Source organism: Festucalex cinctus, chromosome 21 (genome assembly GCF_051991245.1).
Source record: "Festucalex cinctus isolate MCC-2025b chromosome 21, RoL_Fcin_1.0, whole genome shotgun sequence".
Lineage (NCBI taxonomy): Eukaryota > Metazoa > Chordata > Actinopteri > Syngnathiformes > Syngnathidae > Festucalex > Festucalex cinctus.
The window spans coordinates 1687918-1715916 of NC_135431.1; the positions used below are offsets into that span (position 1 = coordinate 1687918).

Here is a 27999-nt window from a genome sequence, read left to right on the forward strand (position 1 = left end):
TCGTTTAATAAAATACATTAAAAAAAAACATTTATGCACAGTGTTTTCAGTTGTTTTTTTTAATGTACGACACAAAAAAACTGCCAATTATTAAATGAAATAAATAAATCCAAAAAAAAAGAAAAAAATACATTTAAATTACCAATTTTTAAGTAAAAAAAATACTAAATGTTGAAGATTCTGCCTTAATTATGTGATCATTTTTTTTCCAACTGTAGCAAAAAATGTTACAACTCGTTTGCTTTGGGATTTAAAAAAAAAAAAGGTGCTCTTATTTGTGTTCTTTTGTGCTGAAGTGCAGACTGTATACAAGTAACCGGCTCACTTGTGCCTCCTGAGGTCGAGTGGGGTACTGCATATGAATTCGAGGCTAGCTGGTTAGCGCGCTAATATCCCGTGTGAACACAGTGAATATTTGCTTTGAAAATGCCTTCATGCAACACTGTCTAATCACATTCATAGACAATAAAACGTGGATTATTGTTAACAAATATTGCTCTTCAACTAGAAAAAAAAAATGCCACGTGTGCGCCATTGTATGCGTTTCATCTGTACAACTGATAGCGTCTTTATGATTTGTAGAGTTTTGTAATCTGTGCAGATAAATAAGCGAGCAGAAACCTGCGTGATGCAGTTTAGTTGCACAAAAAGTACGAGTACCTCCTCCTCCTTGTTTTGGAAATGGTAAACATTTTTTTGGGTGTGTTTTGTGAATAGCTCGCCCATTTTCCAATAAAGCAACCGTAAAATGCTTAAAACGGTGATTTATTGTTTTTGTTTGACCAAATAAAAGACAACTGGAACCCTAATAACCAGCCACTTCTTTTCTTTTTCTTTTTTCCACCGTGTGCCTCACGGACGGAAGATATCAACGCATGTTGACTTTTCCTCTAACTTTGACGATGATGCCATCACAGGCAAGAGAGTACGAGACTTTCTCCTGAGAAATGGCGGAATGAGTTTCCTTGGCAACCAGATGAAGGATGATCAAGTCAAAGTTTGATTTGATTGGAGTCTCCACGTACATCCACAAACTAATTCACAGCGCTTCCAACTTTACACATTTTTATGTTTACAGCCTTATTCCAAGACTTTTTTTTTTTGTGTGTCTTATTCTGCACGACAATTTGAAAAACAAGTTCAATACTTATATACAAGTGATATCTTAAGGCCGTAACATAAAATGTGGAAATAGTAACGCATTCTCAGTGCCTCACTTTAAACTAATTCATTCATGTGAACATGAAGCAAATGATATTTATTCATCTCTTCTTATGTGACCTCTAAAAGCAACATTGTTAAAAAAAAATAACGAGTGAGGACTTTATTTTTTTTTGCTGATATAATGGTTTAACCTTGGGAGCATATTTTGAAGGTCAAGAACATGACGTATAAATGAACATTCAGCGCTCGTCACTGCTGAGAAATAAACAAACAATCGTCACAAGAACCTTGAAGCATTGCGGCCCACTCGTCAATATGGACTCAACAAAATAAGATCATTTAAATAGGAAACTTGACACGCTACAAAAACAATATTCATAATAATAAATAACTCAACCTGAAAAGTGAGCTCCTATTTTTTAGTTACCAGGGTTGAAATGAGGTCGCTGCTATTCCAGGCTAAAAATCCTGTGATGAAAAAAACAAAACAAAAACAAAACAATGAAAGTCAGATTTAAAAAAAAAAAAACAAAAAAAAAAAAAAACTTCATTGTGAGCCTCTGCGATGACGGAAAATCAATCCTAAATAATAAATAAGTGGAATCTGAGAACCTCGTGCGGGCGTCAGTGGAAGGAGAAACCGGACGCGGGGAGGCCGCCGCACCATTGGCTGATGAACTTCAGCACGTCTTGACACTCCGGACTGTGACTGGTCTAAACAAAAAACAAAAAAAAACAAAAAACATGCATTAAAATGAACGACGACGCCTTTTTGAAAATGTGTCAACGTGCTTCAAGTTGTCCTCAACTCACTTTGGTGCTCATGAGGAATTTATTCCAGTCTTCTTTGTTGGCAACTTTTCCCGCCGACGAGAACTCCATTTTGTTTCTGAGAACCGGATAGCCTGGAAGACATTTGCAATGTTTATCAGTTCAGTGGGGTAAAAAAAAAAAAAAAAAAGTTAATTCCGGAAACAATTTCATTAACGAAATAAAATAAAAATGAAAATGCTTTTTAAAAAAACAAAGAAACTAACAAACTACATTTTATGTTTACAAAATTAACTAAAATTACAGCAAAAATGTCCTTCATTTTAGTCTTTAGTAATGAATTTTATGCATGAGCCTTTGGGGATGATTTTAAATATGATTTGAAGTTGATTAATTTTCATATTAACCAGAAAAAAAAAGGACATATGAAAGTGTGTCACACAGAAGTGACGTCATCTAACAGCAGCCAATAGAAAAATACTTTCAGATGACAAAATGTTGTGCACAGGTAATATATATTTAAAAAAAAAAAAAAAAACTAAAACTAATACTGAACTAAAACTAAACATTTATTCAATAACTAAAACTAATAAAAACTAATAGAACCACCCAGAAAACTAATTAAAACCAATTAAATTTAAAAAAAACAATACTCAAAACTAACTAAAACTAGACTAAGTGCAATTTCTGTAGAAATTGTGTGGGAATGCTGAAAGCTGAATGCTGATGAAGTAAATTGGGAAAAAAAAAAAGTATGTGTAAATTACAACATTTTCATTGTAGTTGAAAGATAAACGAAGAAAAAAAAAAGAAAAGAAAACTTGAACTGCAATCTGTCTCAAGTGGGATTTAATCATTTCAGAGAAATTATAATCCATTTCCTGATTCGGTAGTCAGTTGGTACCAAACCATCAAATGTACTAAAAATGTGGTCCAAGCGGAGTTTGAACCCAAATTCTCCATGGGGCTTTGAACTTTGAAAAAATTCAATGTCAGTCCCATTGAAAATGAATATGGAAAAGTTGCTATTTAACGTTGAATGGCGCGAGTACTGTAAGCAACATTTCAGCATTCCCACAATGAACAATTCCCAAAGTATCAAATAACCCGGACATGAAACAGCTGCTGCGATGTTTGTTACCGGTGAGAACGCAAGGCGGCGAGCGGAGGCCGCTGTTGGCGTCCACCAGCGACGCTTCGTACGAGTTCCTCTCGTCTCGCGGCAGGACCTGCTCCAGCCGGCCGTACACGGCCGCCGTCAGGACCCAGTTGCGGATCTCCTCCCGTTGCGGGTCCTGCAACGTTACGCGCACGTTTAGGCGGCGGGGAGGGCACGAGCGCGGCTGGCCATCGCGGCTCCTTACGGAAACGCAAGGCTTGGGAGGAAGGGGGACTTCGAAGGGGATGTCGGTGCCGGAGAAATCCGAGTGATCCAGCGAGTCCAGCGTCCCGTCGCCGATGGCCTGCCACCGAAAAGCAATTTGGAAGCGCTGGCTTTTGTTCCAGAAACATTACGAGTGGAGCCTCACGTCGCACACGTCCAGGAAGTGGTTGAGGAAGATGAAGGCCATGTTCTCCCAGCCGGCCGCCTGTGGGAGCAACAAGGAAAACTCGTGTCCAAGAAACGCTTGAGGAAAAGATGCAAACTTGAAACTCACCCTGCAGGCCAGGCCGGCCTCGTAGAAGGCTCGGTCGGCAGGGACCAGGTCGGTGTGACGCAGCAGAGACACCGACAGCTTGGCCGAGATGCTCGTCTGCAGACATCAGCGCTCGCGAGGTCACATTTGCTTTCTGACTTCCTTGTATTTCTTTCTTATGCGATAAGTGCGTGCGAACAAGAACGAATCTCAAGTTTGTGGATACAAGTCACAAAATTCACTGATAACTTACTAAAAAATAAGATTTAAAATAACTATTGAATTTGACATGTTTAACATATTTAGATTTTAATCATTTATTTTTATGGAAAAAAAACTAATTGTTTTATTGATAATAAAACATTTGACCAAAAATGTCATATTTTACCCATTCTTAAAAAAATCTTTAAAACATTTTTTACACATTCTTTAAGAAAAAATAAATAAATCACATAATTCACTGATAACTTCATGAAAAATAAGATAAAAATAAATGAATTTGACTTTATACATTTTTTATTATCACAAAAAAATGGGTAGTTTGATTGCCAATAAAAACACTTAAATACAACATTTTACTCTTTTTTATTTTTTTTTTAATACTGATTAAAATGAGTAAAATAAAAATCTAATTTTGGTTTACTGTAACCAATAATCAATAAATTAGTAAAAAAATAAAAAAATACATTCACATAATTCATTGATAACTTAATTAAAAATAAGATTAAAAATAACTATTGAATTTGACATGAAAAGCGGGTAATTGTTTCATTGCTTATAAAAACACTTCGATAAAAACATTTTACCAAAAATGTAATATTTTACCCACTTATTTTTTTTTGTTTTACTTTATTTTAAATTAAAATTAAAATTAATTAAAAAAAAAAACATTTTTGTTTACTGTACTGTATCAATTGATTAATTATAATTAACTTATATATTTTTTGTACTTGTTAATTATCTGATAGAAAATGTATGTTTTTTTGCTGTGATGCGGATGATTTTGACACTTTTCTCTGGTTGGAGTTGAATCAATTATAAATAAAAAAAACAAACAAATGAGGAAGTTCATCATTACAATGAAAACTACTTATGTATTTTACAAACAATATTTTGATTTCTCCCTCTCTTTCTTTTTTTTCTTCTTATATCGGGAAAGCTCTGTCCTTTTTCAAAATCAAACGTGGCCGTTTTCCCATCCTGGGGTGTAAATATGAACGGTCCCAAATGGTTTGGTTTTGTGGTGGGATTGTTGCACAATACCAGCTCTTCCAGCCCAGTGGCGGCGGCTCTGGTGGCGTAGTAGTGCGAGATCAGCAGCATCTGCTCAAAGTCGTCGTGGGACGGAGAGTTCTCGCCCGCCGACTTGGACAAGTTCTCACACTGATGTCAGAATAAATCAACAAAAAAATGAAAAATGACGACGTCGGCGACCGGTGACTTAAGTTTCGGCCGGTACCAGCTGCAGCAGAACGTTGCGGAGGTCGGCCCACGTGCGGTACGAGTCCGGCGCCTCGGGAAGGTGGAGCATGTCGAGGAACAGCCGCTTGTAGATGTTAAAGTTCTGAGGAGAGGATGGAGGGGAAAAAAAAAAAATACAAATAAACCAGACTGTCATCCATATTAGGTCGCCCCTTTTTCATTTTTTTGTACCTGCGGGTTGGGTGGCGCTCCGTGCTGCACGTAGAGCTGCAGCGCCTTGAGAGCGTCGCCCTCCTTGATGAGATGCGTGGCGAACAGCGCCACGTACTTGTGCAGGATCTTAAAGTTCTGGAATAAGAGAAGGAAAGTAACACACCTGACCAAACACGCGCCACCTTTTGTTTTTGGTCACCTGCTTGGATGCCGTATCCAGACATTTGTCCCACTGTCCTCTCTCGGCGTACATGTCCAGAGCGGCCATGACGTCCACGCCCACCAGCTGAAGGGAAAACATCAATTCATCCTAATTAATCACATGACTTCAACAGTTAACTCATGATTAATTGCACATTTTATATCTGTTGCAAATGTACAATAAAATATACAATAAAATATATTTTTTAAGTTTTCATACTCAACATAAAATTGGGAAAAAAAAATGCTAAAATTAATAGAAATATGGTTGCATCTTTTTATTAATTAAATACGGTTATTTCACAAGTTTATAAAATTGAGTTCAAATTAAAAAGATGTAAAAGTGTTCCCTCGCTATTATGTGGTTCATTTTTCACAGTCTCACTATATCGCAGATTTGTTTTAGTGCAATTTTGCAGTCATATTTTTTTTTACAGTAATGTATCCATTATCCAAAATGTAAATCCTCGTGTATAAACTGTTTTAGAGCCTTAAAACATTTATAATAAAGCTAACTACTTTGCGGATTTCTTTTATTGTGGGTATTTTTTTGGAACCTAACCCCAGTGGAAAATGAGGGAACAATGTACTGTTAAAAAAAAAAAAAAAAAGTGTGATATTGATTTGTGTTGAGGTCAGTTTTTGCACCACTAGATGGCATAATTAGATTTATAAGATGTTGCTGACGGCTCAGTGCATTTTTCTTTTTCATATTAAGAGCTATCTAATCTTTAACATGAAGTAACTTGTGAATTTCTACACATTTTCTAACTGGTAAAATACAACTTGACCCCAGTCTCTACTAATATATGCATTAGTATGAAATTTATGACTGCTAAAATTTTGACGTGAACGTGTCTGTTGCTCTGTGACTGGAATTCCGCCAGTACAGACTTTACAAGTAAGGGGCGGTCAGTAATCGCACATTCATAAAAAAATGTATATATATATATATATATATAATTTGATCCCCTCGCATTTAACCTTTAAAAAACTGCTACTTTAACAACACACGGAGCAAACAGAGCAGAGTGTAGAAACTGGACTTACTGAGTCCACTTTTCCCTGATTCTTCAGGTGCTCCTTATATTTTTGGTCCACGTAGCTCTCGTACCTGTGGGAGATTACGCGAGCGAGTGAGTGAGTGAGTGAATAGGTGAGCGAGTGAGTGTCATACCTGGGCTCCAACTCCTTCGCCACCCTCTTGGCTTTGTTCCACTCGTCGCCCTCCGCGAGGACATCGATGGCGTCCTTGATCAGGCCCACGTGCAAGTACTGCTCGGCGGCCTTCATTGAGACACGCGGACGCGTTTAAAAAAATCAAAATAAAATACAATTTCACTCTAAGTGTGGACTCACAGTGTTGCACTTCCCGAGCTGCGCCAGGCGAGGTCCCACCACCTGAACCACCTTCACGGCTCGCTCCTCACCCAGAAATTTGATTGACAGCTCGGCGGCCTGGACACAGCGAAATGCTCAAATATCCGACAAGATTTTATTATTTTTTAAAAACTTTTAGTTCCTTTTCAGATGAAATGTATGTAGATGTATAAAATACTGACACCTCGTATAAGATTTCCTTCCTCTGGTTGAAGTTGAGTCTAATCAATAAAGAATGGAAAAAAAAATAAATGGGAGGTTTCACCTTGATCCAGCACTTCTCCATCAGGGCGCCGTTGGGGTCGTCCTTCATTTTCAGGTAACACTCCACTGCCCGGGAATACTCGCCCGACTGCTCCCACTCCTGAGCCTGTTCCAGCAGACCCTGAACGCCTCTGGACAGACAGACGCGCGGGAAACCGCGTCGACAACATGGTTAAGGGGAGAAAAAAAAAAAAAGTCCAAATTCAGCCACTTTTTGTAACACTTTAAATTGAAAATAGTATTGAAGAAAATAAGATTGATCACATTTGGACACGTTTCGACCCAAAACGGACATAATAATCACAATCACCGTATTCTTGATGATCCAACTCCTCAAATGTCAACATTGTTATGACCAAAACAGATCTTAAATGTTAGGGCTGCTCGATTATGAAAAAAAATGATTAATCACGATTATTTTGGTACTAATTGAAATCACGATGAGGACAATCATTTATTTTTTGGTACAAAACAAGAACACGTAAAAAATATTAAAACAAATAGTGTGAAGTGTATACTTCTTTCTACTCCTTTTTTTCCAAATATGCGTATAGGTTATAATTTTATGTTTTATATGATTTTTAATATCTTTGAGTAGATATATTTTTTGTATTTTTTTTTTTAATATATTTTTTTTCTTTTCTTTTTATAAATATATATGTGTGTGTTTGAGAAATAAAATTAATTCATTGATTCAAATAAAATTCTTTGAAACACTATAATTATGCAAGTAAATTAGTTATTTTAAATTAAAAAAAAAACATGCAAATGTTTAAATTTAAACAACTCAAATATTAGTAGCCTATTAATCTTTTTTTTTTTTTTTTTTACAATTATGCTGATTTTTAAAAATTGAAATTGAATTCCGATTAATTGCACAGCCCTCCTGAAACGCAGAAGAAAAATCTTCTATTTTCTATCCTTCATAACAACGTCTCGGTTCCAGGCAGAATGCGTCGCATGCTGGAGAAAAAAAAAAAAAAAATCCAAATCAGCGAGTTGAATAATTCAACGTTGCCTTGCTTAAAACGGCCTCCTTCCTCCACCGTTTCCACGGGCAACGTTTGATGTTTTCTCCCACCAGTCGCCGAGGGGGAGGCGAGCTGCCAAGTTATTCCTGGTTGGGCCGAGCGAGCTGCGCCTCTGCAGCTTTTTAGTGCGTGCGTGCGTGCGTGCGTGCGTCGAGACCGACGGCGGTCCTTCAAGTCACCCCCGGAGACTCCAAATTCTTTTCATGTCGACATCTCTCGGCATCATTAAGACGCCGAGGTCGACGAGCACATGAATGCGAAGCTAATCAGGAGATGGTTTTCTTTTTTCTTTTCTTTTTTTTTTTGCTCCATGGCAACCGGATGACGTACGACTGCGTTCACTTTAACGTACGTCACCGTTATTTTGACATCATGTTTGCGCAACGAGGCGCTCACCTCGTTCCTTTCTTGGTGGCCTCTTTCTCATATTCCTCCTGAAGCAAGGAGAGCTTGTTGGGAAAGTACTCCTTGCAGATGCGCATGGCGTCGCTCCACATGTCCGCCTCCTGAAAAAAAAACATGTCAACACATAAACCCCGCTTAGATTGGCAATCCGGGTCATGGCACCAATTGAAAGTTTCCAATCACGGGTAAAATCCAGTCAAAGAATGGAGTCAATTTCACCTTGTAGTACTTGACAGCCAGGTCGGATTTCTCCGCTCGGAGCAGGAGGGCTTCGGCCTTCTGGTAGTCTTTCTGTTCAAAGCAGAACTTGGCGTGTCCCACCAGAACCTCCGGGACGCTCTCTGGATCGTGACTCTCGGCCACGCGCTGCGCCTCGGCCCAGTCTTTGTTGTGCGCGTACCTGGAAAGGACGCACGAGCGTGTTCCGGAAAGCGTCTCACTTTCTGGCAGCCTGCAGATGCTAAAAGGTGTTCTCCGAATGGAATAAGAGATATGCAGAATTTGATTGAAAATTCTAAAGATGATCTTATGTGGGTGTTGTCATGTCAAACCAAGTGACAACTGGTGGCAATTTAAATAATAGACTTGGAAAATCCCATTTAATATCATCTTGTAATTGGTCGCGTTTATGTATAATCGCATGCGAGACGTGACGTGCGTACTCACATGTGCACAGCTTCTTTGGGCTTTCCTGCTTTAATGAACTCCAGCTCGGCCTCCGCAAACTTGTGCTGAAAAAAAAAACATCTTAAGTATAAAGCCGCAAACTTATCGAGGACCAAAACTGCCAAAATTCAAAATAAATACATGACTCAATAAATAAATGATTAAAAGTGAAAATAAAAATGGATATAAAAAAATATATATCATTCGAAAATTATATCCAAAAAATAAATACAAATGGAAATAAAAAGAGCAAAAAAAATACATAAATAAATAGATTTGTATTTAATTTTTCTATTATATTTTTTTATGTCCGTTTTTATTTTCACTTGTAGTCATTTATTGATTTCATTTGTTATTCATTTATTTTGAATTTTGGCAGTTTTGGGCCGTACTGCCAAAATTAATAAATGACTAAATAAATGACTACATAAATAAATAAATGAGTAAAAGTGAAAATAAAAACGGATAGAAAAAAAATATACAATTCAAAAATTAAATACAAATGTATTTATTTATGTATATATATTTATATATGCTTTGCTCTTTTTATTACCATTTATATTAATTTTTTTGTACATAGTTTTTAAATGATATTTTTATATCCTTTTTTATTTTCACTTTTAGTCATTTATTTATTCTGAATTTTGGCAGTTTTGGTCCTCCATACACGTCTTACCTCATCTTCCAGGTACATGGCGTGCTTCAGGTGGATCTCGGGTATCTTCTCCTTGCTGGAAAGATGAGCCAGCTCGAAGGCAAAGTCGAATAAACTACGAGAGCAAAACAAAAAAACGGGTTTGTATTTCGGGAACGAGGTCGCGAGGTCGCGGGGTCGCGGGGTCGCTTCTCGACGCTCACAAGCTGTTTAACGCTGTCTCGATGCCGTACTCCAGCAGGCCAAACTTGGTGAGCAGCTTGACCGCCGCCTCCCCGCCCAAGCTCCTGGCCCACAGGTAGCCCACCTGCTTCTGAGCGTTGGGGCCTCCGTGGCTCTTTGCAATCTGACACACGAAATACATGACGAGCTGAAGAACACACTTTTTTTTTCCCCCCCAAACCCAAATATAGAACAAAACAACAACAAAAAAACAATATTACAACTCAATGTGTCAGTTTGTGGAACGCGTTTGTACCTTGTACGCATCCTCCCACATGTCGTGAAGTCGGTACATGTTGACGGCAGCCTTCCAGTCTTTGGCCTCCATCAGGTGATGTTCAGCCTCGGAGAACTTGGCATCGGCTTCCAGCTCCTGCAACCCACAAAACATGTCACCAACAAATGCTGAAAAAAACAACATTTTTCCCCAGCATTAGCTTTCATAGCAATAATACAAACACACATCGTTAGAAATCATGCAAAAAAAGCAACAACCATACTAAAAAAAAATGGATACAGATGAGAATCTGCCAAGGTGTTTGTGGAGCTCACCTTGGCCAGGTGGAGGTGTGTCTCGGTCAGCAGGTCGGGGTGATGCTTGGCCACCAGGCGGACCACGTCGTCGAACATCTGCTTCTTCTTGTACATGGTGATGGCCAGGTCGGTCTGGTTGACGGTGGAAAACAACCTGTGGGAAATGAGTGTTGAAATGAAAAGTATTCTGTTCATAAATAGAGCAATAATTTAACTAAGATGAGTGGTTCAAAATTGGCAGCAATCAAAATCCGAGTATAATTTGAAAGTCACTTGGGGGAAGACAAAAAAAAAAAAAAAAAAAAAAAGACCCTAAAATATCCACTTCAAACTAAAATGGCTGACTTCCTGTGTCTTTTGATATTTTTTGTGCATCTCCTCATGATAATATGTCGATTTAATTTCACTGAAACTGGCCTCAAAAGGCTGAAAAAAAAAACAGTAGCATTCGAACAAGCTAACTGGTAGAATACCAAGACTTAAAACGTTATCGAACACATAACTGCGCAGAAAATGCCGTTAATTTCATCTGAATTATCGAGTTAGCACAAACCGAGTAACACTTTTTTTTTTTTTACCTCTCGGCCTCCTTCAACTTGCCGTCCCGCTCCATCTCCTGCGCTCGCGTCACGTAAAGCTCGCCGACTTCCTCCTTGCTCATGCACGTGAGCGCCAACTGTGTCACATGACAAAACAAAACAAAAAAAACAAGCGTCTTTATTCATTCACTGGCAGCCATTTTCTCCCGACTGTTTTACTGGATTTGGACTGCATTTGTAAGGCCCACAGAATATTGTGTTCTGTAGCTATAAAAACATGGAACCGACCAAAAGAAAGATTAAAGTCTCTTCTTTCAACAGGAACAAAAAGTATATTTCTATATGTTTCCGTTTTGCAGAAATTAGCATTAGACTATAGCTAAGTGAAATCAAATTTCACAAATCTACTTAGAATTGTGAGTAATTCTTGCTTTCAACATGTCCCTGGTTGATTTCCTTTACTCTGCTGCCACCTGCTGGTGGTTTATGTAACAACTACCATTTCTTCAACCATTCTTTGCAGTTGAGAGGCTGCATCAAAGCCTTCTGTATACTCTAGCATAAAAAAAACAAACAAACAAACGTATAAATACGTCTTTGGGTCACTTCAAACATTTAAAATAAAACGTATTTATACGTTTTTGGGAGCAAACGAGTTAACCACTAAAAACAGAAAAGCAAACCTTGTGAGCTTGCTCCCAGCACCCGGCAGCCGTGTACATGTCGATGGCGTCCGTCATGTGGCCCGCTTTGACAAACAGCTGCTCTGCCACCTACAGGACACAAATTGTTCGATTGCGGAGACGAGTCAAAGCATAAAATAAGATGTGAACATTACACAGAGTAGGCGTGACGCAAGTCAAGCGTCCCACTTGTCACTTTTAGTTGTCAATTATGTTGGCTGTAAACGATTACGTTGAATTAAAGTGGTGATGCAAAGATATCGGAACCCAACGCAACCAAATGCTGCATTTTGCAATCGCGCCAATTAAAAAGTGTCACGTCATTGTTTCCCACAGGTTTATTGTTATAGTTTGCAGAGAAGCACACTTTTTTTTTTTTTTTTTTTTTTCCCCCGCAGGCGGCGGCGAGCTTGTTATCTTAATGACTTTGCCAGAATGTGCCCGCGGAGCAAACGGACGCAAATAGACGACTATTTTCAGCGTTGCAGAGGCGGCTCGGCGAAGCTGAGCTCATCACAAAACCGGGCGTCCCGCCGTCGCTTTTATTCCTCTCTTTGCATTTTTATGTCTCATCTCGTTCCGCTCTCGCCGTCAGCAATTATTCACGTCCGCCGTGACAAACTCGCAAGCGGCACCAACTCGCGCCGAGTTGATCCTGAAGGCTGTTGTCGACGTGATGTTTGAATGATTGCGACTTCGGCTCTTTGTTTTGCATAAGATTACGCCACGCTGTATAATTAGGCCACATTTAAGTGAAATGATCTCAATCTCAAATCTTTAAAGTTTACATCTCATCAAATTGATTGCTTGCCCGACACAGAGAAAACCAGACATCCATTTTGCATGTCATTTAGTGACGGAAAATGCAGGCTAATAATAGCTCATGCAACATCGCCCCCTAGTGGAAAATCATCTCATTCATCCTTTAAGTGAGCATCCTAAGTGATGAAAAAAAAAAATCTGCTAGTGTGCCATTTATTCTCAAACGTAAATATCGCAATTAAAACACAGTTATTATCTCAATCAAATATTTTTTTGTTCAGACTCTCTGCGAGGACACACAGGGTGGTTGGGGACTTTTGTAGATTATTGAAAATCATAAGCACCAGTTAGGGAGTAATAAGTCTGGATGAAGAGTTTAGCGTAGGTGTATGCCAATGTTGGCATACTGAAATAAAACTTGGGTTGTTGGGGGGGATCATTTACAAAATAACTAAACAATATCTTAGTGGCAGTTCATAATCTTTTCCAAGTCACTTTTAAATTAAATGAGTAGCAAGTCAAAAAAATGGCTCATTCAATTCCCCTGACCACAATATAGTAATTTCAATTCATCCTGTGAGAGAAATAAAACAATTGGAATTAGGTTAATATAGTTTGAAAACTGTCACAAGAAAGTCGCACACACTCAAACAAAAAATTAGACCGGGTGTTTAAAATGTTACAAAAAAATCAAATCAAATGTTTCTCACCTCCATCTCCTGCATGGAGGCGTAATGCTGAGCGATCTTGAGGCAGTAGACGGCGGCCGCCGGGTCCTCGTTGAGCTCCAGGATGTGGACGGCCTTCTTCCACTGGCGAGCGGCGATGGCCGCCTCCACCGCCTTGATGGAGCAGCTGCATTGGAACCACAGAAAATAAAAAATGTGTTCAATGTGTGTCACTTTCCGAGACGATAAAAGACTGTTGGTACTCAGTTTTGATTGATTTTTCAAAATCGTCCAAACTTATTTCATTTACTCCCAACTATTTTTACTGAAGCAACTGGATTCGGACTGATTTTGAAAGGCCTACAGAATATTGTGTTCTTTTGATATAAAAACATGTCCCCTACCAAAAGAAAGATTAGTCTCTTCCTTCATCAAAAAAAAAAAAAAAAAAAAAAAAGTATAGTTGTAAAAAAGTATATTTGTATAATTACTATATATAATATATTTGTATCGGTTTCTGTTTTGCAGCAATTAGCATTGGAATATAGCGAAGTTTCATTTTTTCTTTATTCACAAACCTGTCAAAAACTCTTTTTTTTTTTTTCTTTTTTTTTTTTTTTAAATAACTACCATTGCTTTAAGCGACCTCTTCAGGTCAGAAGCTGCATCAAAGCCTTTTGTGTGCTCTAGCATGAAAACAAACAAAACAAAACAAAACAAACATATAGATACTTTTTTGGAAGGGAAGGACAAAGTATTAAAAAAACATATTTACACGTTTTTGGGTTTGAATGAGTTCACACTAGCGCTCCCAGAGCCGTCATTTTGACTGTTCACAAAATTCTTGTTTACATAGATCAACAATGTTCCAGGTCTTTGACTTTTCATCTCTCTGTATATATATCATTATTGAACTGCCATTTTATTGTATTCATAAAAATAGAAAAATAAGTAATTACTACTTTAGCTCCACACCCGTCAATTTGACTGCTCTATTCATTTCAATGAACATCCTTCGTTGGGAGTTATGACGTTTTTGCAATACAAACCTGATAATCAAAATTAATACACCCATTAGCTACTCAAAACAGCGAGTAATAATCATATTAGACGAATACTATAATTATTATTATTATTAGGTGGGAGTGCAAGCCGTCAAAATGACTGCTCTGGAAGATTTAGTTGCTTTAGAATTCTCGTAGTGCGAAACTCAAAACCTTTCACGGCGCTCAATTAGGCAGCCAAAAGGTTCTCCGTGCACTGCAAACTACAAGCATGAAAGTCCACGTGTGTTTTCGTGAGTGATTCATCCTCTCAGCTCTCCATCTGGCGACAAAAAGTTCTCTCTCTCGCTCTCTCTCGCTCTCTCTCCACTTCAGCCCACTTTATTACCCGGCCTCGATGAAGTGCGTGATGGCGGCGTCCATCTGTTTCTGTTGGACCAGGTAGTCCCCCCAGGCCTCCTCCAGTTTCACCACCTCGGCGGGAAACGAGTGGCGAGCCAGCTCCACGGCTGCGCCACACGGGAATATTTTTTTTTATTTTTATTTTTTTTTAAACGTACAGTGCCTCCATGTGCGTTTTGGTGTGCCGCTGACTAATTTGTACCTTTGCTGAAAGCGGCTCCTTTGCAATAGCACTCCAAAGCTCTCTTGTGGTTGCGAGTCTTCTCGTACAGGTCGCCAGCCTACAAGAAAAAAAACAAAAAAAACAAAAACCATTTTCATTCTGAAATTGATCCAAGGATGCATCATAAGCCCAACAAATTTGTGTCAGTAATGACATAAGAATTCAATTGAGCCAATTTGTTACCAAAACAAAATACATTTTTTTAAAGAACCAAAAAATAGACAATCTTTAAAAAAGAACAAAAGGTATATTTTGTCAAGATAAAACGCCCAAACATTAGAATCAAGACATATTTTTTCCAAAATAAAGACGCAAAATTATATAAAAATAAAGAGAACAAAGCAGGGACCGACCAATTTGGATTGTTTGAGGCTGATTGACAATTCTGATATTTGGCAGAATGACATTCCAATAATTCATTAAAAAATATATAAAGTATATGTAATCAATAAAACAACTTGTATCCCTTAATGCTTATAACAATAAAGATATAAATTACAAATCAGAATATTTGACTGTTTTACAATACTTTGTCCTATAGCAGTAAAAAAAAAAAAAAATTGCCGATTTTTTTTTTTTTTTTTTTTTTGGTGGGAGGAAGGTTTGAATAGCATTTTAATGTCTTACATTGTATTGTTATAATGTGATTTTTTTTTTTCTTCAACTGGCAATAATGTGAAAAAAAGACTAAATGAATATCAGGCAGCAGATTAGTAATCAGTTGGCAGTTGGGGTTGAATTAAAAAAATAAAATAAAAATGTATTCCAGTATATTAATACATTACAATTTGTAACTTGTCGTTCTAAAAATCAGGACTTTTTTTTTTTTTTTTATATATATATTCCTTTGGTTCGTGATAAAACGAACGACTTAAATTATGCAAGGAAACTGCTTGCCTTGTCGCAACCACCTACAGTAGTGCTGCCTCTGGTTGTCATGGTAACAACAGAAGCCACACTTGACATCGATTCCACTGTCAAGAGGGCAAGGCGCACCCCCTCAAAACCACGTTTCAGGTCGCCTTTTCCGAAAATGACTTTCTCCAGGTTTAGCATTAGCTAAAATGTTGAAGATTTTGGGATTAGGATATCGATATATATATGTAATTACTTTCATATATTTTAGTTTTAATTGAAAATAATGTTTCATGTCTATTAGTTTGAAATACAAGCGGACACGCACCTGCTCGTAGTACTCGGCCTTGACGAGGCTGGCGGTGATGCGGCCGACGGCGTCGCCGTTGTTGGCGACGGCGGGCTGGCTCACGGCCAGGCGGGCGGCTTTGGCCGGCAGCCCCGCCTTCAGGTACAAATTGATGGCGGCCTGGTAGTCGCCTTCGCCTTCCTTCACCTCGCCGGCCTTCTCGTGCTGCAGCGTGTCGCTCAGCCACTGGTAGTAGTTCCCGCGCAGGGCGTCCAGCTCCGGGTGGCCCTGAACGCAGTCGCGTGGTCACAAAACACACCCGAGTCGGACCGAGGGCCCGAGCCTACCTTGGCCTCGGCCACCGCGATGCATTTGTCCCACATGTGCAGCTCCTGGTACATCTCGATGGCTTCGTCGACGGCGTTCTACGACAACGCGGGACACGCGCGCGTCAGGACCGACTCAACGTTCTTAACGCCGCCGACGTGTAAGCTGACCTGCTCCATGTAGTGCATCTCGGCCAACTCCATGTTCTTGTCCAGCACGGCCATGCGCACCTGAACTTGATAGAACAACATTCCATCGCCACCCTGGACATAGCAAGACATACGCCGCTAAGCTTCGGCAGGATTTTTTGTTTTTTTTTGTGGATGTATACGGGAAACACGTGTCGCCCACCATTTCCTTCGAAACCTTCTCAGCGATCTGACTTGTTTGGTGGAGGTAGCGAAGAGTCGAGACGTCGCCCAAAGCGGCAAAACATCTACAGCACAAGTTGAGGAAAAAAAACAAAATCACTTCATCAGCCATTTATACCTAACCGTCACGGGGGGTGCTGGAGCCTATCCCGGCCAACACTTGAAACAAAACGGCTCCCTGCCGCCGCAATAAATCGTGGAGGAGGATGGGAGGAGAGGGAAGAAGGAGGAGGAAAACATCAAACAAACAAACCAGAGCTGGTCTCGAACCGGGGACTTGCTGCTTACAGAGCGATTAATATTGCATATATGGAATATGAAACCAACAGAAAAATCGACCTGTTTTTATCCACGTCAGGTGACAGCCATTTTGCCACGTGCTGTGTAGACGGAAAATGACATCACAGTGCTTCAGGGCTTCAACTCATGATGACCAATCACAGCTCAGCTTGCGAAGGTCACATGACCAAACTCAGAAAACAGGTGCGTGCCATTGTGCATAGAACATGTAAAGACATTTTTGGGGTCGACTTCCATGTTAAAATGTGACAAAACTGTCATGATATTCATGCCCACACAAATTTGTGTCATTGGGTTCAACTGATGTCAGGGGGTGAATGTTTTCTAACGTTATAGAGGGAATCAACCCAAAACAAAATGTCCGACTTCCTGTTCAATTTCAAGCATGGAACTTTCATACTTTCTCTCCTATAAAAAAAAAAACAATTTCATGTTGATTGATTAAATAAGAGGCTATTTTTTGATATTTTTTTTCCACAAGGCGTTACCAACAAATAACAAAAATGTCCACATTTTCACACAAAAAAAAAAAAAAACTGTTGAGTTGTGCGAGTACTTTTCCAACCTTTCTGCAATGTGCACCTGACGGGCCTCAAGCGCCAGGTTCCGGAGCGTTTTCCACATGGCCTCGGTCTCCGGCGACATCTCCAGAGTCTCGAGGAAAGCCGTCACGCTGGACAAAGACACAAGCAAAAACACGCGTCAGTGACGGCTCGACAAAAAATAAAAATATATAGCGAAGATGGCGTCGGCGGCGTCGGCGGGCGTACGCTCCATAGTCGCCGTCGTTGACTGCCGTGCCAAACTCGATGAGGCTTTCGTCCAGCGTGTACGTGACCGTGTTGACGCCTTCCGTCACCAGGATGTCCGTCTTGCCGTCCGCTCGTTCCAGATCTTTGATGTCGCCCTGAGAAAACTGGGATTTTATGCACGGTACTATTGCTCAACTGTAAATATACAGAAGTCATTTGAACGCATTTTGGCACCTTCTGCTGTGCCTGACTCGGCCACCGGGGGGCAGTATAATATGCGTTCCCACTCCCATTCGGGTTTCTGGCCAAGTTGAATTCAATTTGTGCGAGTTGAGTCACCTTGATGGGGAACATGGTGATGCTCTCGGGGCTGTCGATGCTGTACCAGATGCAGAGGTTTCCTCGATTCTGGGCCACCACCACGTCGCTGCCGGGCACCCACTGGACGTACGAGCAGAAGCTGAGCAGCGTGCTTTTGACGCCGCCGTCGATGTCGTACAGGTGAAGCTGCAAAGAAAGCATCAGCAGTGTCACCTTGAATTTTTTTTTTGTGGCTTTGTTGATTATTTTTCTTGTTCGTGTCTCATTTGTGTCTTGTTTTTTGGCATGTATTTAATAGTTTGAAGTAGTGTTAATTTTGTCGGCCATTTAAAAAAAAAATAAATCACACTTGTTAGTTTTTTTTATCACAGTTAGTCAACCTCATCTGATTTTTATTTAGTCAATTTTTAGTCGCCTATAAATTGAGCATTTTAAGTATTTATTTTAGTCCAAGAAAACATAATTTTGTTTGTCTAGTTTTAGCCAACAAAAACTGTCAACATTTTAGTCAGGCCAATCATTTAATTCCGGTATTTTTTTTTTTTGTCAGCAGATTATGTTGAACATTTCAGATCTAAAACTACTTCACATCAAATTTTCTCATCTTTTTGATGAAAACAAACACAATCACAGTATATCAACAAGTGGCTACTATGACTCCATGCTATGAGCTAGTAAGTTAGCCAGCATTAGTTAGCGGCCGGATTAAAAGGGATACTTCAATTATTTAGCCCATTATAGCAATAAAAAGTTAATATTTTGCCTCTAATTAATTTGCTACTTTCATTATTTTTCCATGAACATTTAGTACCTTTAATTAGAAGCACATTTTGCAACTTGCTGTCGACTGAAAATGACATCACAAGGGCTCAGGTAATCAATCACAGCTCACCTGTTTTCTCGGTTTGGTCATGTGACATTCACAAGCTGAGCCGTGATTGGTTACCTGAGCCCTTGTGATGTCATTTTCAGTCGACAGCAAGTTGCAAAATGTGTTTTTAAAGGTACTAATTGGACATAAAAAATAGTGAAAATATCAAATTTATTATAGGCAAAATATTCATGTTTGACTGCCATAAGTCAAGTATCCCTTTAATTTCCGTCTAACTTGATTCGTTGACGAAAATGCATGCCGATTTCGTCCCATGCAGTTCTTGTTTCTGAATGAGAGGTTTGGTCTCCCTCACCCGCAGCTTCTTGTCACGGAAGAGCAGCTTGCAGCCCGTCTCGTTCAGCTCCAGCCAGTCCACTTTCGACTCGTGGCTGATGGTGCCCAGTGTGGAGCCGGCCACCAGGTCCACTGAGGAGACGTTTGTTGTTGTTGTTTTTTTTTTTTTTAAATCAGAAGAGCAGCCAGAGAGTTTGTGAGTTTGGAAAAATAGGCTTCTTTTTCATTGCACTTACCAACAGCGATGGTCTTGATGTCGATCAGGTATGCAAGCTTTTTGTTGTCTTGGGCTCCTTTGTGCTTCCTCTCATTGATGCGCACACTGAACAGTGAACACACATTTAAAAAAAAAAAAAAGGACCAAACGTTAATCTTAAACAATTTATCCGGTTTTGTGAATAATGCTGAAACTTTGTTATATTCTAATGCTTGTTGCTGCAAAATGGAAACAGATACAAATATACTTTTTTTTTTTTTTTTACTTATAAAAGAATAAGACTAATCTTTCTTTTGGTCGATTCCATGTTTTTATAGCAATAGAACACAATATTCTGTGGGCCTTGCAAAATCAGTCAAAATCCAGTGTTGATTCAGTGAAAATAGCTGGGAGTGAATGAGTTAATATCTCCACTTTGGAGTAACTTCATTCAATCGTTTGTGTGACCAATTGAAGCAATTTTATTAAGTTGGTCAACAATTGGTTCAACAATTCTCTTTTCAGAGTGTAGCTAATTTCTTCTTCTTTCTAATTTTACAAATTCAGTTTTTAATACTTAAAAAAAAATGGTGTTAACACTAAAAAGAGATAAACATTATTTTAAAAGAAATATCATGACTCCAGAAGTTTGTGGAGTATTTCTTTCTAAACACAGCTTAACTACCCCATCTAGTGTACGCAAAGGGAATGACAATTTTATTTTTTATTTTTTTTAAATTAAGAAGCTCGCTTAATTGAGATGATAATGATTCTAATATCGTGGAAACTATTAGATGCAGCTCCCTGAACAATGTGTCTCATGAGAACATTACAAAAGCAAACATATTGCTTTTTTTGTGTATTTGTTTTGTTTTATTGGTAGTACCTGATGAGGTGAGGGTTCATAAATTCCGTTCTGACGGAGCCCAGCACCTGGTTGTCACTGTACTCCACCAGGCTCAACTCCCCGGCGTTGAAAATCATGCACACCTGCAACAAAAGCAATTCCATTTTCCTAACTTGAATTTTTTGGGTGTGTTAAAAGTGGAAAGCGGCTACTTACTGACTCATTCTCAAAAAAGAACTTCTCATTTCCACCGCCGCCAGGCCACGACACCTAAAAAGGAATGAAGGGAAATTCATTACAGAAGACAAAAAAAAAAAAAAAAAAAGTGTCTGAAAGTGAAGCGCGTCACCTCGCTGAGCTTGTTGTTGAGCATGTCGCCCAGCAGGAGGGTGTCGGACGTGTGGGCCACCAGGAAGCGGTCCTTGCCCACGATCTTCACCTCCTCGATCTCGTAGCCGTAGAAGGACTTGAGGACCACCCGCGCGCTCGTCGACAGGTTCCTCACGATGATCTCAACACAAATACAACCACTGCTCAGCTCAAGTGCTGACAAGACATTTGTGTAACAGCAGATTTTTGCTGAAATATAATCTAATATAATAATAATAATATATTAAAATAATTAAATTACATTAAAAATATAATATCATGTCAAATATTTGACAAATATTGAGGGAAAAAAAGTAATAAAAACAGCCTTATTAAAAATTTTTTTTAGAAATGTAAAAAATTATCTACGAAATATAAAATATACACTATATTAATGTGTACACATAGAAAAATACAAATCCTAAAATATTGACAAAAAAAAATACAAAATTGTTGACTGAAATTTTCATAAAATGCTTTGTAATCAAAAATGTGCAATTATTTGATGAAAATATGAAGGAAAAGAAATCTTAAGTCAAAGTTTAAAATATGAGATCAAATGCAAAAATAACTAATCATTCAGATGGAAAATCTAAAATATCTCATCAAATGCAATATATTAAGACAAAAATATGATTAAAAAAAAAATGGACAAAAAAAAAAAAAAAAAAAAAAAAGAATACCGGTACTTGCAATCGAAAGAAAAGAAAAATATTAGAATATAATGTAAAATATTTGACAAATGTTGAGAGGAAAAAGTAATAAAAACAACAATATTATTTAAAAAAAAATGTTAGAAATGTAAAATATTAGCTACAAAATGTAAAATATATACTGTGTGTACACATACAAAAAATACAAATCTAAAATAGACAAAAATACAAAATTGTTGACTGAAATTTTCATAAAATGCTTTGTAATCAAAAATGTGCAAATATTTGATGAAAATATTAAGATAAAAAAAAAATCTTAAGTCCAAGTTGAAAATATTCGACAAAATGCAAAAATACCAAATCATTCAGATAGAAAATATGCAAATAACAAAACAAATTATTTTCAACTCAAGGTGTCAGTTTGTGGAACAATTTGGATGGTAAAACAAAATGTTCTCAGTCCATTTGTATTTTTAAAAAGATGTATCAAAGCACATTTACTGCAAAAGTATATTTATAGCACAAGGACATGCAGTTGAAATATTTTTGAATTATTTTGTAATATTGTTACACTAAAAGCGTTTTTGACGGCTCGCTGTCATTCATTTTGTGTTGATTTTTTTTTGTGTGTGTGTTAATTAGGGTCAGACATAAGTCTTTCCCCTTTTTACTTTAAAGAGTGAAATAAATTGAATTGAAAAAAATAAATAAATACATTTTAGCGGTGTCGCTAATGACAAAATAAAATCTAAGAGAAATCAAATTAGTGACGAGTCAAGTGTGAGAGAACTGAGCTGTTCGTCGTACCTGGCTCAGGCCCACATATGTGATTTCAAACTTGTTCTTGTAGATGGTCCTCCTCAGGCAGCAGTCGAAGAGCTCCACCCCACCACACAGCGTCCCCTGTCAAAAAACAACAACAGTTTTTTATTGTTTATTCCGATCGTTTTCCCCCCACATAAAGTGACCTCGTTGAGGTGAGTAATTACAGCGCAAAGTCGGGATCCGTCCTTCTTCCAAGCCAAGCTGGTGATGGTGTAGAGGTTGGCGATCTCTTTGGACTTGGCCTCGTCCCACACGCCCCTCCGAGGCGCCCAGTTAAACACACGCAGCCTGGTCAGGATATCGCAATCACAGTATTGAGGAAACAAACAAAACAAAACAAAACAAAACAAAACAAAAAAGTCGCTCGCCAACCTGCCAAAACTGCCCAGGACCACCGACTGGCCGCTGGGGCTGCCGGCGGCGACGGTGAACTCCCTCTCGCTGCGGTCGCGGCTGTAGTCGAAGGTTTGCAGGACGTGACCGTCGCGGTTGTAGGCCACCACTTTCTTGTCGCAGCCTCCCACCACCACGCTGTTGGCGCCCCAGGCCAGCGCGTACGGCGGGCACGCGTGCGTCAAAAGCTTGCCCTGTTTGGGGGGGGGGAATATTCAATCTGCGTTTACAAAAACAGAATTTTATTGGATTCTGTTGAATATCTTTGTATTTTTTTGAATATTTTATTTATTTACATATTTTCCATCTGAATTATTTGGTATTTTTTGCATTTTGTCTAATATTTTAAACTTTTTTTTCTTTAATATTTTCACATTTGATTACATAATTTATGAAAATTTCAGCCAACAATTTTGTATTTTTCTGTCTATATTTTATATTCTAATATTTTTCTTTTCTTTCTATTACAGGTGTTCTTCTTTTTTGGGCAATTTTGTTTTTGGTTTAATCATATGTTTTTCTTGATATATTGCATTTGATGGTAGTTTTTATGTTATAGAACTGCACAATTTTATATTTTCTAAGATCCAAAATTGTCATTTTTTTCCCTAAAATTTGTCTATATTACAGCTAAATATTTTTAAAGTTTTCCACCTCTTATTTTTCAGTTTTTTTTTTTTTTTTTTAATATTTGTGTATTTAGGAGTGTAGCATTATTTTTTGAATAGGTTGGCTCGTAAAATTGCAAGTGGTACCTAATGTTTTGACCTGTCCTTCCCTAATTATCCCCAAAAAAAACTTCAGCTCACCTGCGATTCACCCGAGCCTTCGTCATCAAAGAAGTAGCGAACGACGTCGCCGTTGGCGTGGCCGCACAAGATGCCTTTGCCGGAAACGCTGAGGAAGAATACACCAAGCAAAAAATATAAAACACACGTTCATACTGACTTTTCCAAAAGCATTTTTGGAGTGTTCTAAATTAGAAATGAAAGATTTACTTGGACGCCAACGAAACTACACACGACTCCGTGCCATAGATGGGTGACGACTTGTTGGTCTGAACGTTGGCGAGGCGAACCTGTGATCAAATCGCAAATATTCAGAATTAGAATCACCAATAACAACATATGTCAATCATAGAAGTGGACAATTTGTTTGATGTGACGTGTACATAAAGAGTTGACTCGTTACCTTTCCATCCATTAAACCATAAACGATGGCATGCTCTGCAGGCCAAAGCAGACATGTCACAGAACTCTGAAAAAGACATCATTTATAATTAAGAATTCCTCTATGCTCATTTTTTTGGACATACAGGCTCATATTCCCATTAGGAAAAGGAACAAGTAACACAAAATAAATACAATTGTTCTTACCGTCTGAATAAATTTGTGGCAAATTGTTTTCTTGTCCCCCCTGCACGGGAGAGAATAGTTAGTCATGTTTATATGCTCAGAAAGTGCGACACAGCGGTGTCATGTTACCAATCCTCTCCGATCCTGTACACGTAAATGATGTTGTCCGACTGGCCTATGGCGATCCTGGTGGAGTCGGGCGAGAACGCCATGTCGTTGACCACGTAACTCTGCTTCCCATACTGACAAGACAACACCGTACAGCTGGTAAACATCTCTTCGACCTTTTTTGGTAATGTGTGTCTAATTGGCACTGAGATGAGTCTCAACGGTTAAAAAAAAAAGAAAAAAAAGGAGACCTTGGAGTCGATGGGCTTAGTCGAGAACTTATCCCTCCTCTCGCCCTGCTCGTCGTACAGCAGCACCACCCGGTCCACGGTGCAAACAGCTAGTTTGCTGTTATTCGGGGCCCAGGCCATGCAAGTCACTTTGGCCAAAGCCTCCTAGGGAGAGGGAGAGGGGGGGGGCACGTGATAATATGTCCCAGTATCAATATATTATTGAACAACTTTAAATGTTGAAACTAGTGTCCTGTTCACATACGAATGTTGAACCAAGGAACCAACACTTGTTTTTTTAAAGGCCAATAGTTTGAATTTTACTGAGTCGGTGAAAGATGCTATACAAGAAAATACATTATATTCATAAACACAATTAAGCACGAAAATTCAGACATTTTGAAGCAAAAAGAGCAAATGTCGCTCACTGTTTTCGAAGGCAACAGACAAGTCGCAATTTAGCGCCGCCTAAATTAGCTTCTTACCTGAGGTGTTAAAAGCGTCTTTAGATGCTTCAGCTGCATGTTTGGGCGTCCGAGTTAAGATAGCGCAAAAACAAAACAGCGTCGATATATAGATTTGTTTTGTCTCTAATTAGTAGCTTTGGGGGACAAGCTTCGGGCTACCATAATGCAAAGGCGACATCTTGGTGAGCAAACGAACAGAAAGATGAGGCGTCGCTCGGTGCCATGGCGGCGGCTGACTTCAGGGTTGATGTCCACACTAGTTTGCTATGGGAACAGTCGCCATCTTTACGACGTCATCACGAACCTTTTGAAGAAGGAGCAGGATAATGACGTTGTGTTAGCAGACGGTCACTAATAGTCGCTGTGGGGGTAAAAAAATAAAAAAATAAATAAAAAAAGACAATTTCCACTTTAGGGATACACTTACTGTCTGAGACATTCGGGTGAGGAAACAATATTAGCACTTGTTTTCTAACATCCGGGTCCTTTACATCTGTACTCTGTCGCAGAGTGATGACGATTACAAGAAGGCCGTCAGCCTAGTACAGTAAACAAAACTGATCTCCTTAGTTACCGCTCGGGACGACTTGTGGTGCATTAAAACGACGGAAATCAATTTCGAACGTTTGTATCGAATAGATTCACGTATGAGCTGAATGTAGCGGTCGCTCAATAGTTGATGTTTTAATAAACTCGGATAAAATGAGCGGATTTAAACCGCTTTTTCGGCTTTGCCTCAAGGACATTTTCGCTTGGTGTCGTTAAATCATTACTAAAATAAAAATACTTAAATTGCGAACACTGAGGTTTGACCTAAACTATCGTCGCGTTTGCTGGAAGAAAAGGAGTGGAGATGCCGGGGATCGAACCCGGGGCCTCATACATGCAAAGCATGCGCTCTACCACTGAGCTACATCCCCATATATGTACATGCAGGTTAATAAGCTCTTTTTCAAGAGATACCTGGTCAACAGTAGCAACCATAATGGCCCTGAGGAGTCTTCAACCCCCCCCCCAAAAGACAAGCTAATGCTAATATAAGCTAATGACATACATCTTTGTTGTCACAAGGAAGCAAAAGAAAGACATGACAAAACAGCCAGGCAAAGCTTTGAAAATGATGTCACATTTGTGACATGCAATGCCTTGGTGTGCATCAACATTCGCAGGATGTTGCTTGTTTCCACCTAGTTGCAATCTGTTCAAATAATCTCATTGTTGACGAGTAAGGATGCCTCCCAAGAAAGCCAAAGGCAAAAAGGAGGCAAAGGTCAAGAAGCCCAAAGCACCAGCGGAGCCCGAGCCGCCACCCGAATTGTCAGAGGAGGTGAAGGCCCTCATAAGACAAGTGGAACAGCTGCAGAAAGATGTGGAAACGGAAATGAAGGAGAGGAACAAGTTCCAGTCGGAGGTGGACATGCTGCGCACCCTCTGGGAAGTGACGGGCCAACAGCTGGAGGAGACCAACGCCGAGTTTGTCAACCTGTACAGCGAAATCGAGACGGACGAGCTCAACCACAGGCAGGACATCAAAGAGTACTTGGGCGAAATCAAGCTCTACAAGGAGGATCTCAAGAAGCACCAGAAGGACTTTGAAAAGCATTTGCGCAAGGCCGACGACGCCGAGGTCAAGCCGTACGAGAAGGAGCGCGCCGAGATGATACTGGACGAGCAGCTGGACATCGAGGACGCGGTCAACACAGCGAAGACCAAGCACAACGAGGACAGGGCCAGGAGGGAGCAGGAGATGAAGGAGCAGCTCCTGCAGACGGAGCAGAAGTACAAGAAGAAGCTGGAGCTGCTCCAACACGACCTGACCAACAAGGAGAAGACCCATCTGAGCGAGAGGGAGTACTACTGGAGCGGCCTCATCCACAGTCTGCAGCGAGATCACGACAAGCGCTACAGCGAGTTTGACGCCTTCGTCGACGAGTGCAAGAAGAAGGACCTGCACCACAAGGACAAGCTGAAGAAACAAATCCAAGTCTTTGTCGCCACGGAGGAGAACAAAAACCAGCGTGTGGACGGATCTCTGGACGTCAAGGTGCTGAAACAGGAGCAAAAGAAAGTCCAGGCGCAAGCCGTCAAAGTGCGAAAACTCTTGCGAAACCCCGTCATGAAGAAGCACCCCAACGAGAACGTCGTCCGTCTGGAGCTGAACAAGTTGAAGCGCGACTACGACGACCAGGGTCACAAGTTGCGGCGGCTCGAGCGGGACATGGACGAGATGCGCGACAAGTTCCACCAAAACGTCCTGGACATCCAGCGGCGAGCCGACCGGGAACACGCGGACCTGGAAGCCAAACTGGCGGCGATGGCGGAGAAAATCCACAAGCTCCAATCGCCGGTTTGCTCGCGGCTCTTCGGCATCGACCTCCCCGCCGGCGCGGGGCCGCTCGGGATTCAAGCGGCGGACAATCGGGCCCCGGACTCCAAGGAACATTGGAGCCGCAAGACCAGACTCAACCAGACGGTCATCTGCCAGCTGCAAAACGTGAAGGAGCTTCTCCAGAGAGACGTGGACACCGCCATCAAGGAGCGGGCGGCTCTGATTAAACTCATCAACGAGAAGATCGACCAAGTGTTCCAAGCCAAGACGGAGCTCCAGAAAGTCTCGCGGAAGCTTCAAGTGGTGACGCCGTCCAACTCCGGGAACGTCCTCCAGGATTCTTCCCCAGAGCCCTTGGAGTCACCGCTCTACCTCGAGGACGACCGGCGGCCCATGGACGGCCTGATGGAGGAAGTGGTGCGGATCGCGTGCAAAAATCCCCCCAGCGGGTCCCAAAACAAGTTCGGCTCGTTGATGTTTGACGCCGTGCTGGACAGGCAGCTGAGGAACAGCAAGGAGCTCCTGCAGAGTCACGTCGAGGTGGCCACCAAGAGGAGGGCGCAGCTCATCCTGACGTTGAACGACAAGACGCACGAGCTGCACGGCCTTCAGCGCAAAGTCGGCGAGACCAACAAGGAGCTGGCCAAGCAGGAATTAGCCGCCGACCGGAAACGGAGCGTACGCGGGGCTTTGGTGCAACTCTGACGCCAACTACTGACAAACTGTCAACACAGTTTATTGACTTTATTTGGCCTTTTGAGCCTTCACATATGAGTGGATTTTTTTGTGGGCTGTACTTGGCCAGAATAAAATCTTTTCCAACCAAAATGGCTGTGTCAAAAGTTATTCCTTTAAAACCCGGCACTGCTCAGTGACTGATTCGGAAAGCACCAGCGCCAGGACGGACGCCGCTTCTTTACAACACCTCCAAGTCAAAAAGTGTGATTTAAAAAAATAAATATTCAGGCCCCTGTGGAGTAAAAACAAGTCTTTTTGAC

At 40.2% G+C, this 27999-nt stretch overlaps 2 protein-coding genes and 1 non-coding gene across 5 annotated transcripts; 1 reads left to right on the top strand and 2 right to left on the bottom strand.

Annotated features, from left to right (window-relative positions):
• Positions 1 to 749: 749 nt before the first annotated feature.
• Positions 750 to 25223, bottom strand: ift172 (intraflagellar transport 172). 3 transcript variants are annotated; one of them, XM_077510475.1, is made up of 50 exons: positions 25100 to 25223; positions 24691 to 24976; positions 24227 to 24370; positions 23997 to 24109; positions 23889 to 23928; positions 23704 to 23769; positions 23511 to 23590; positions 23322 to 23409; positions 22492 to 22706; positions 22284 to 22407; positions 22102 to 22197; positions 20622 to 20783; positions 20489 to 20542; positions 20312 to 20415; positions 19466 to 19551; positions 19249 to 19361; positions 18080 to 18247; positions 17759 to 17895; positions 17554 to 17661; positions 16669 to 16753; positions 16488 to 16580; positions 16338 to 16415; positions 16030 to 16278; positions 14826 to 14904; positions 14610 to 14730; positions 13260 to 13404; positions 11788 to 11877; positions 11144 to 11241; positions 10584 to 10719; positions 10288 to 10404; positions 10013 to 10155; positions 9831 to 9924; positions 9155 to 9219; positions 8708 to 8888; positions 8480 to 8589; positions 7054 to 7183; positions 6768 to 6866; positions 6586 to 6695; positions 6459 to 6522; positions 5407 to 5493; positions 5226 to 5342; positions 5032 to 5136; positions 4836 to 4955; positions 3594 to 3689; positions 3465 to 3524; positions 3300 to 3398; positions 3077 to 3230; positions 1978 to 2069; positions 1777 to 1878; positions 750 to 1632 (listed from the first exon to the last, which is right to left on the bottom strand). In XM_077510475.1, the coding sequence occupies exons 2-49, from the start codon at positions 24727 to 24729 to the stop codon at positions 1789 to 1791; spliced, it is 5244 nt and encodes a 1747-aa protein (XP_077366601.1). In that variant the 5' UTR covers positions 24730 to 24976; positions 25100 to 25223; the 3' UTR covers positions 750 to 1632; positions 1777 to 1788. The 3 variants fall into 3 exon arrangements, with proteins under 3 accessions (XP_077366601.1, XP_077366599.1, XP_077366600.1); XM_077510473.1 differs by having other exon boundaries at positions 750 to 1878; XM_077510474.1 differs by lacking the exon at positions 25100 to 25223 and having other exon boundaries at positions 750 to 1878; positions 24691 to 25028.
• On the top strand, positions 25085 to 27829 carry LOC144010250 (uncharacterized). The gene has a single exon (XM_077510476.1). It carries the CDS (start codon positions 25904 to 25906, stop codon positions 27704 to 27706), a length of 1803 nt encoding a protein of 600 aa, XP_077366602.1. The 5' UTR covers positions 25085 to 25903; the 3' UTR covers positions 27707 to 27829.
• On the bottom strand, positions 25521 to 25592 carry trnaa-ugc (transfer RNA alanine (anticodon UGC)). Its single transcript has one exon. It is a non-coding gene; the product is annotated as a tRNA-Ala (tRNA).
• Positions 27830 to 27999: the final 170 nt, after the last annotated feature.

Coding starts and splice junctions, on each gene's coding strand:
- ift172 (XM_077510475.1), bottom strand. CDS start 24,729: ATGCAGCTGAAGCATCTAAAGACGCTTTTAACACCTCAG. Junction 23,410..23,510: donor GTAGTTTCGTTGGCGTCCAA/GTAAATCTTTCA, acceptor ATTCTTCCTCAG/CGTTTCCGGCAAAGGCATCT. Junction 11,242..11,787: donor GCTGGGAGCAAGCTCACAAG/GTTTGCTTTTCT, acceptor CATGTGACACAG/TTGGCGCTCACGTGCATGAG.
- LOC144010250 (XM_077510476.1), top strand. CDS start 25,904: ATGCCTCCCAAGAAAGCCAAAGGCAAAAAGGAGGCAAAGGTCAAGAAG.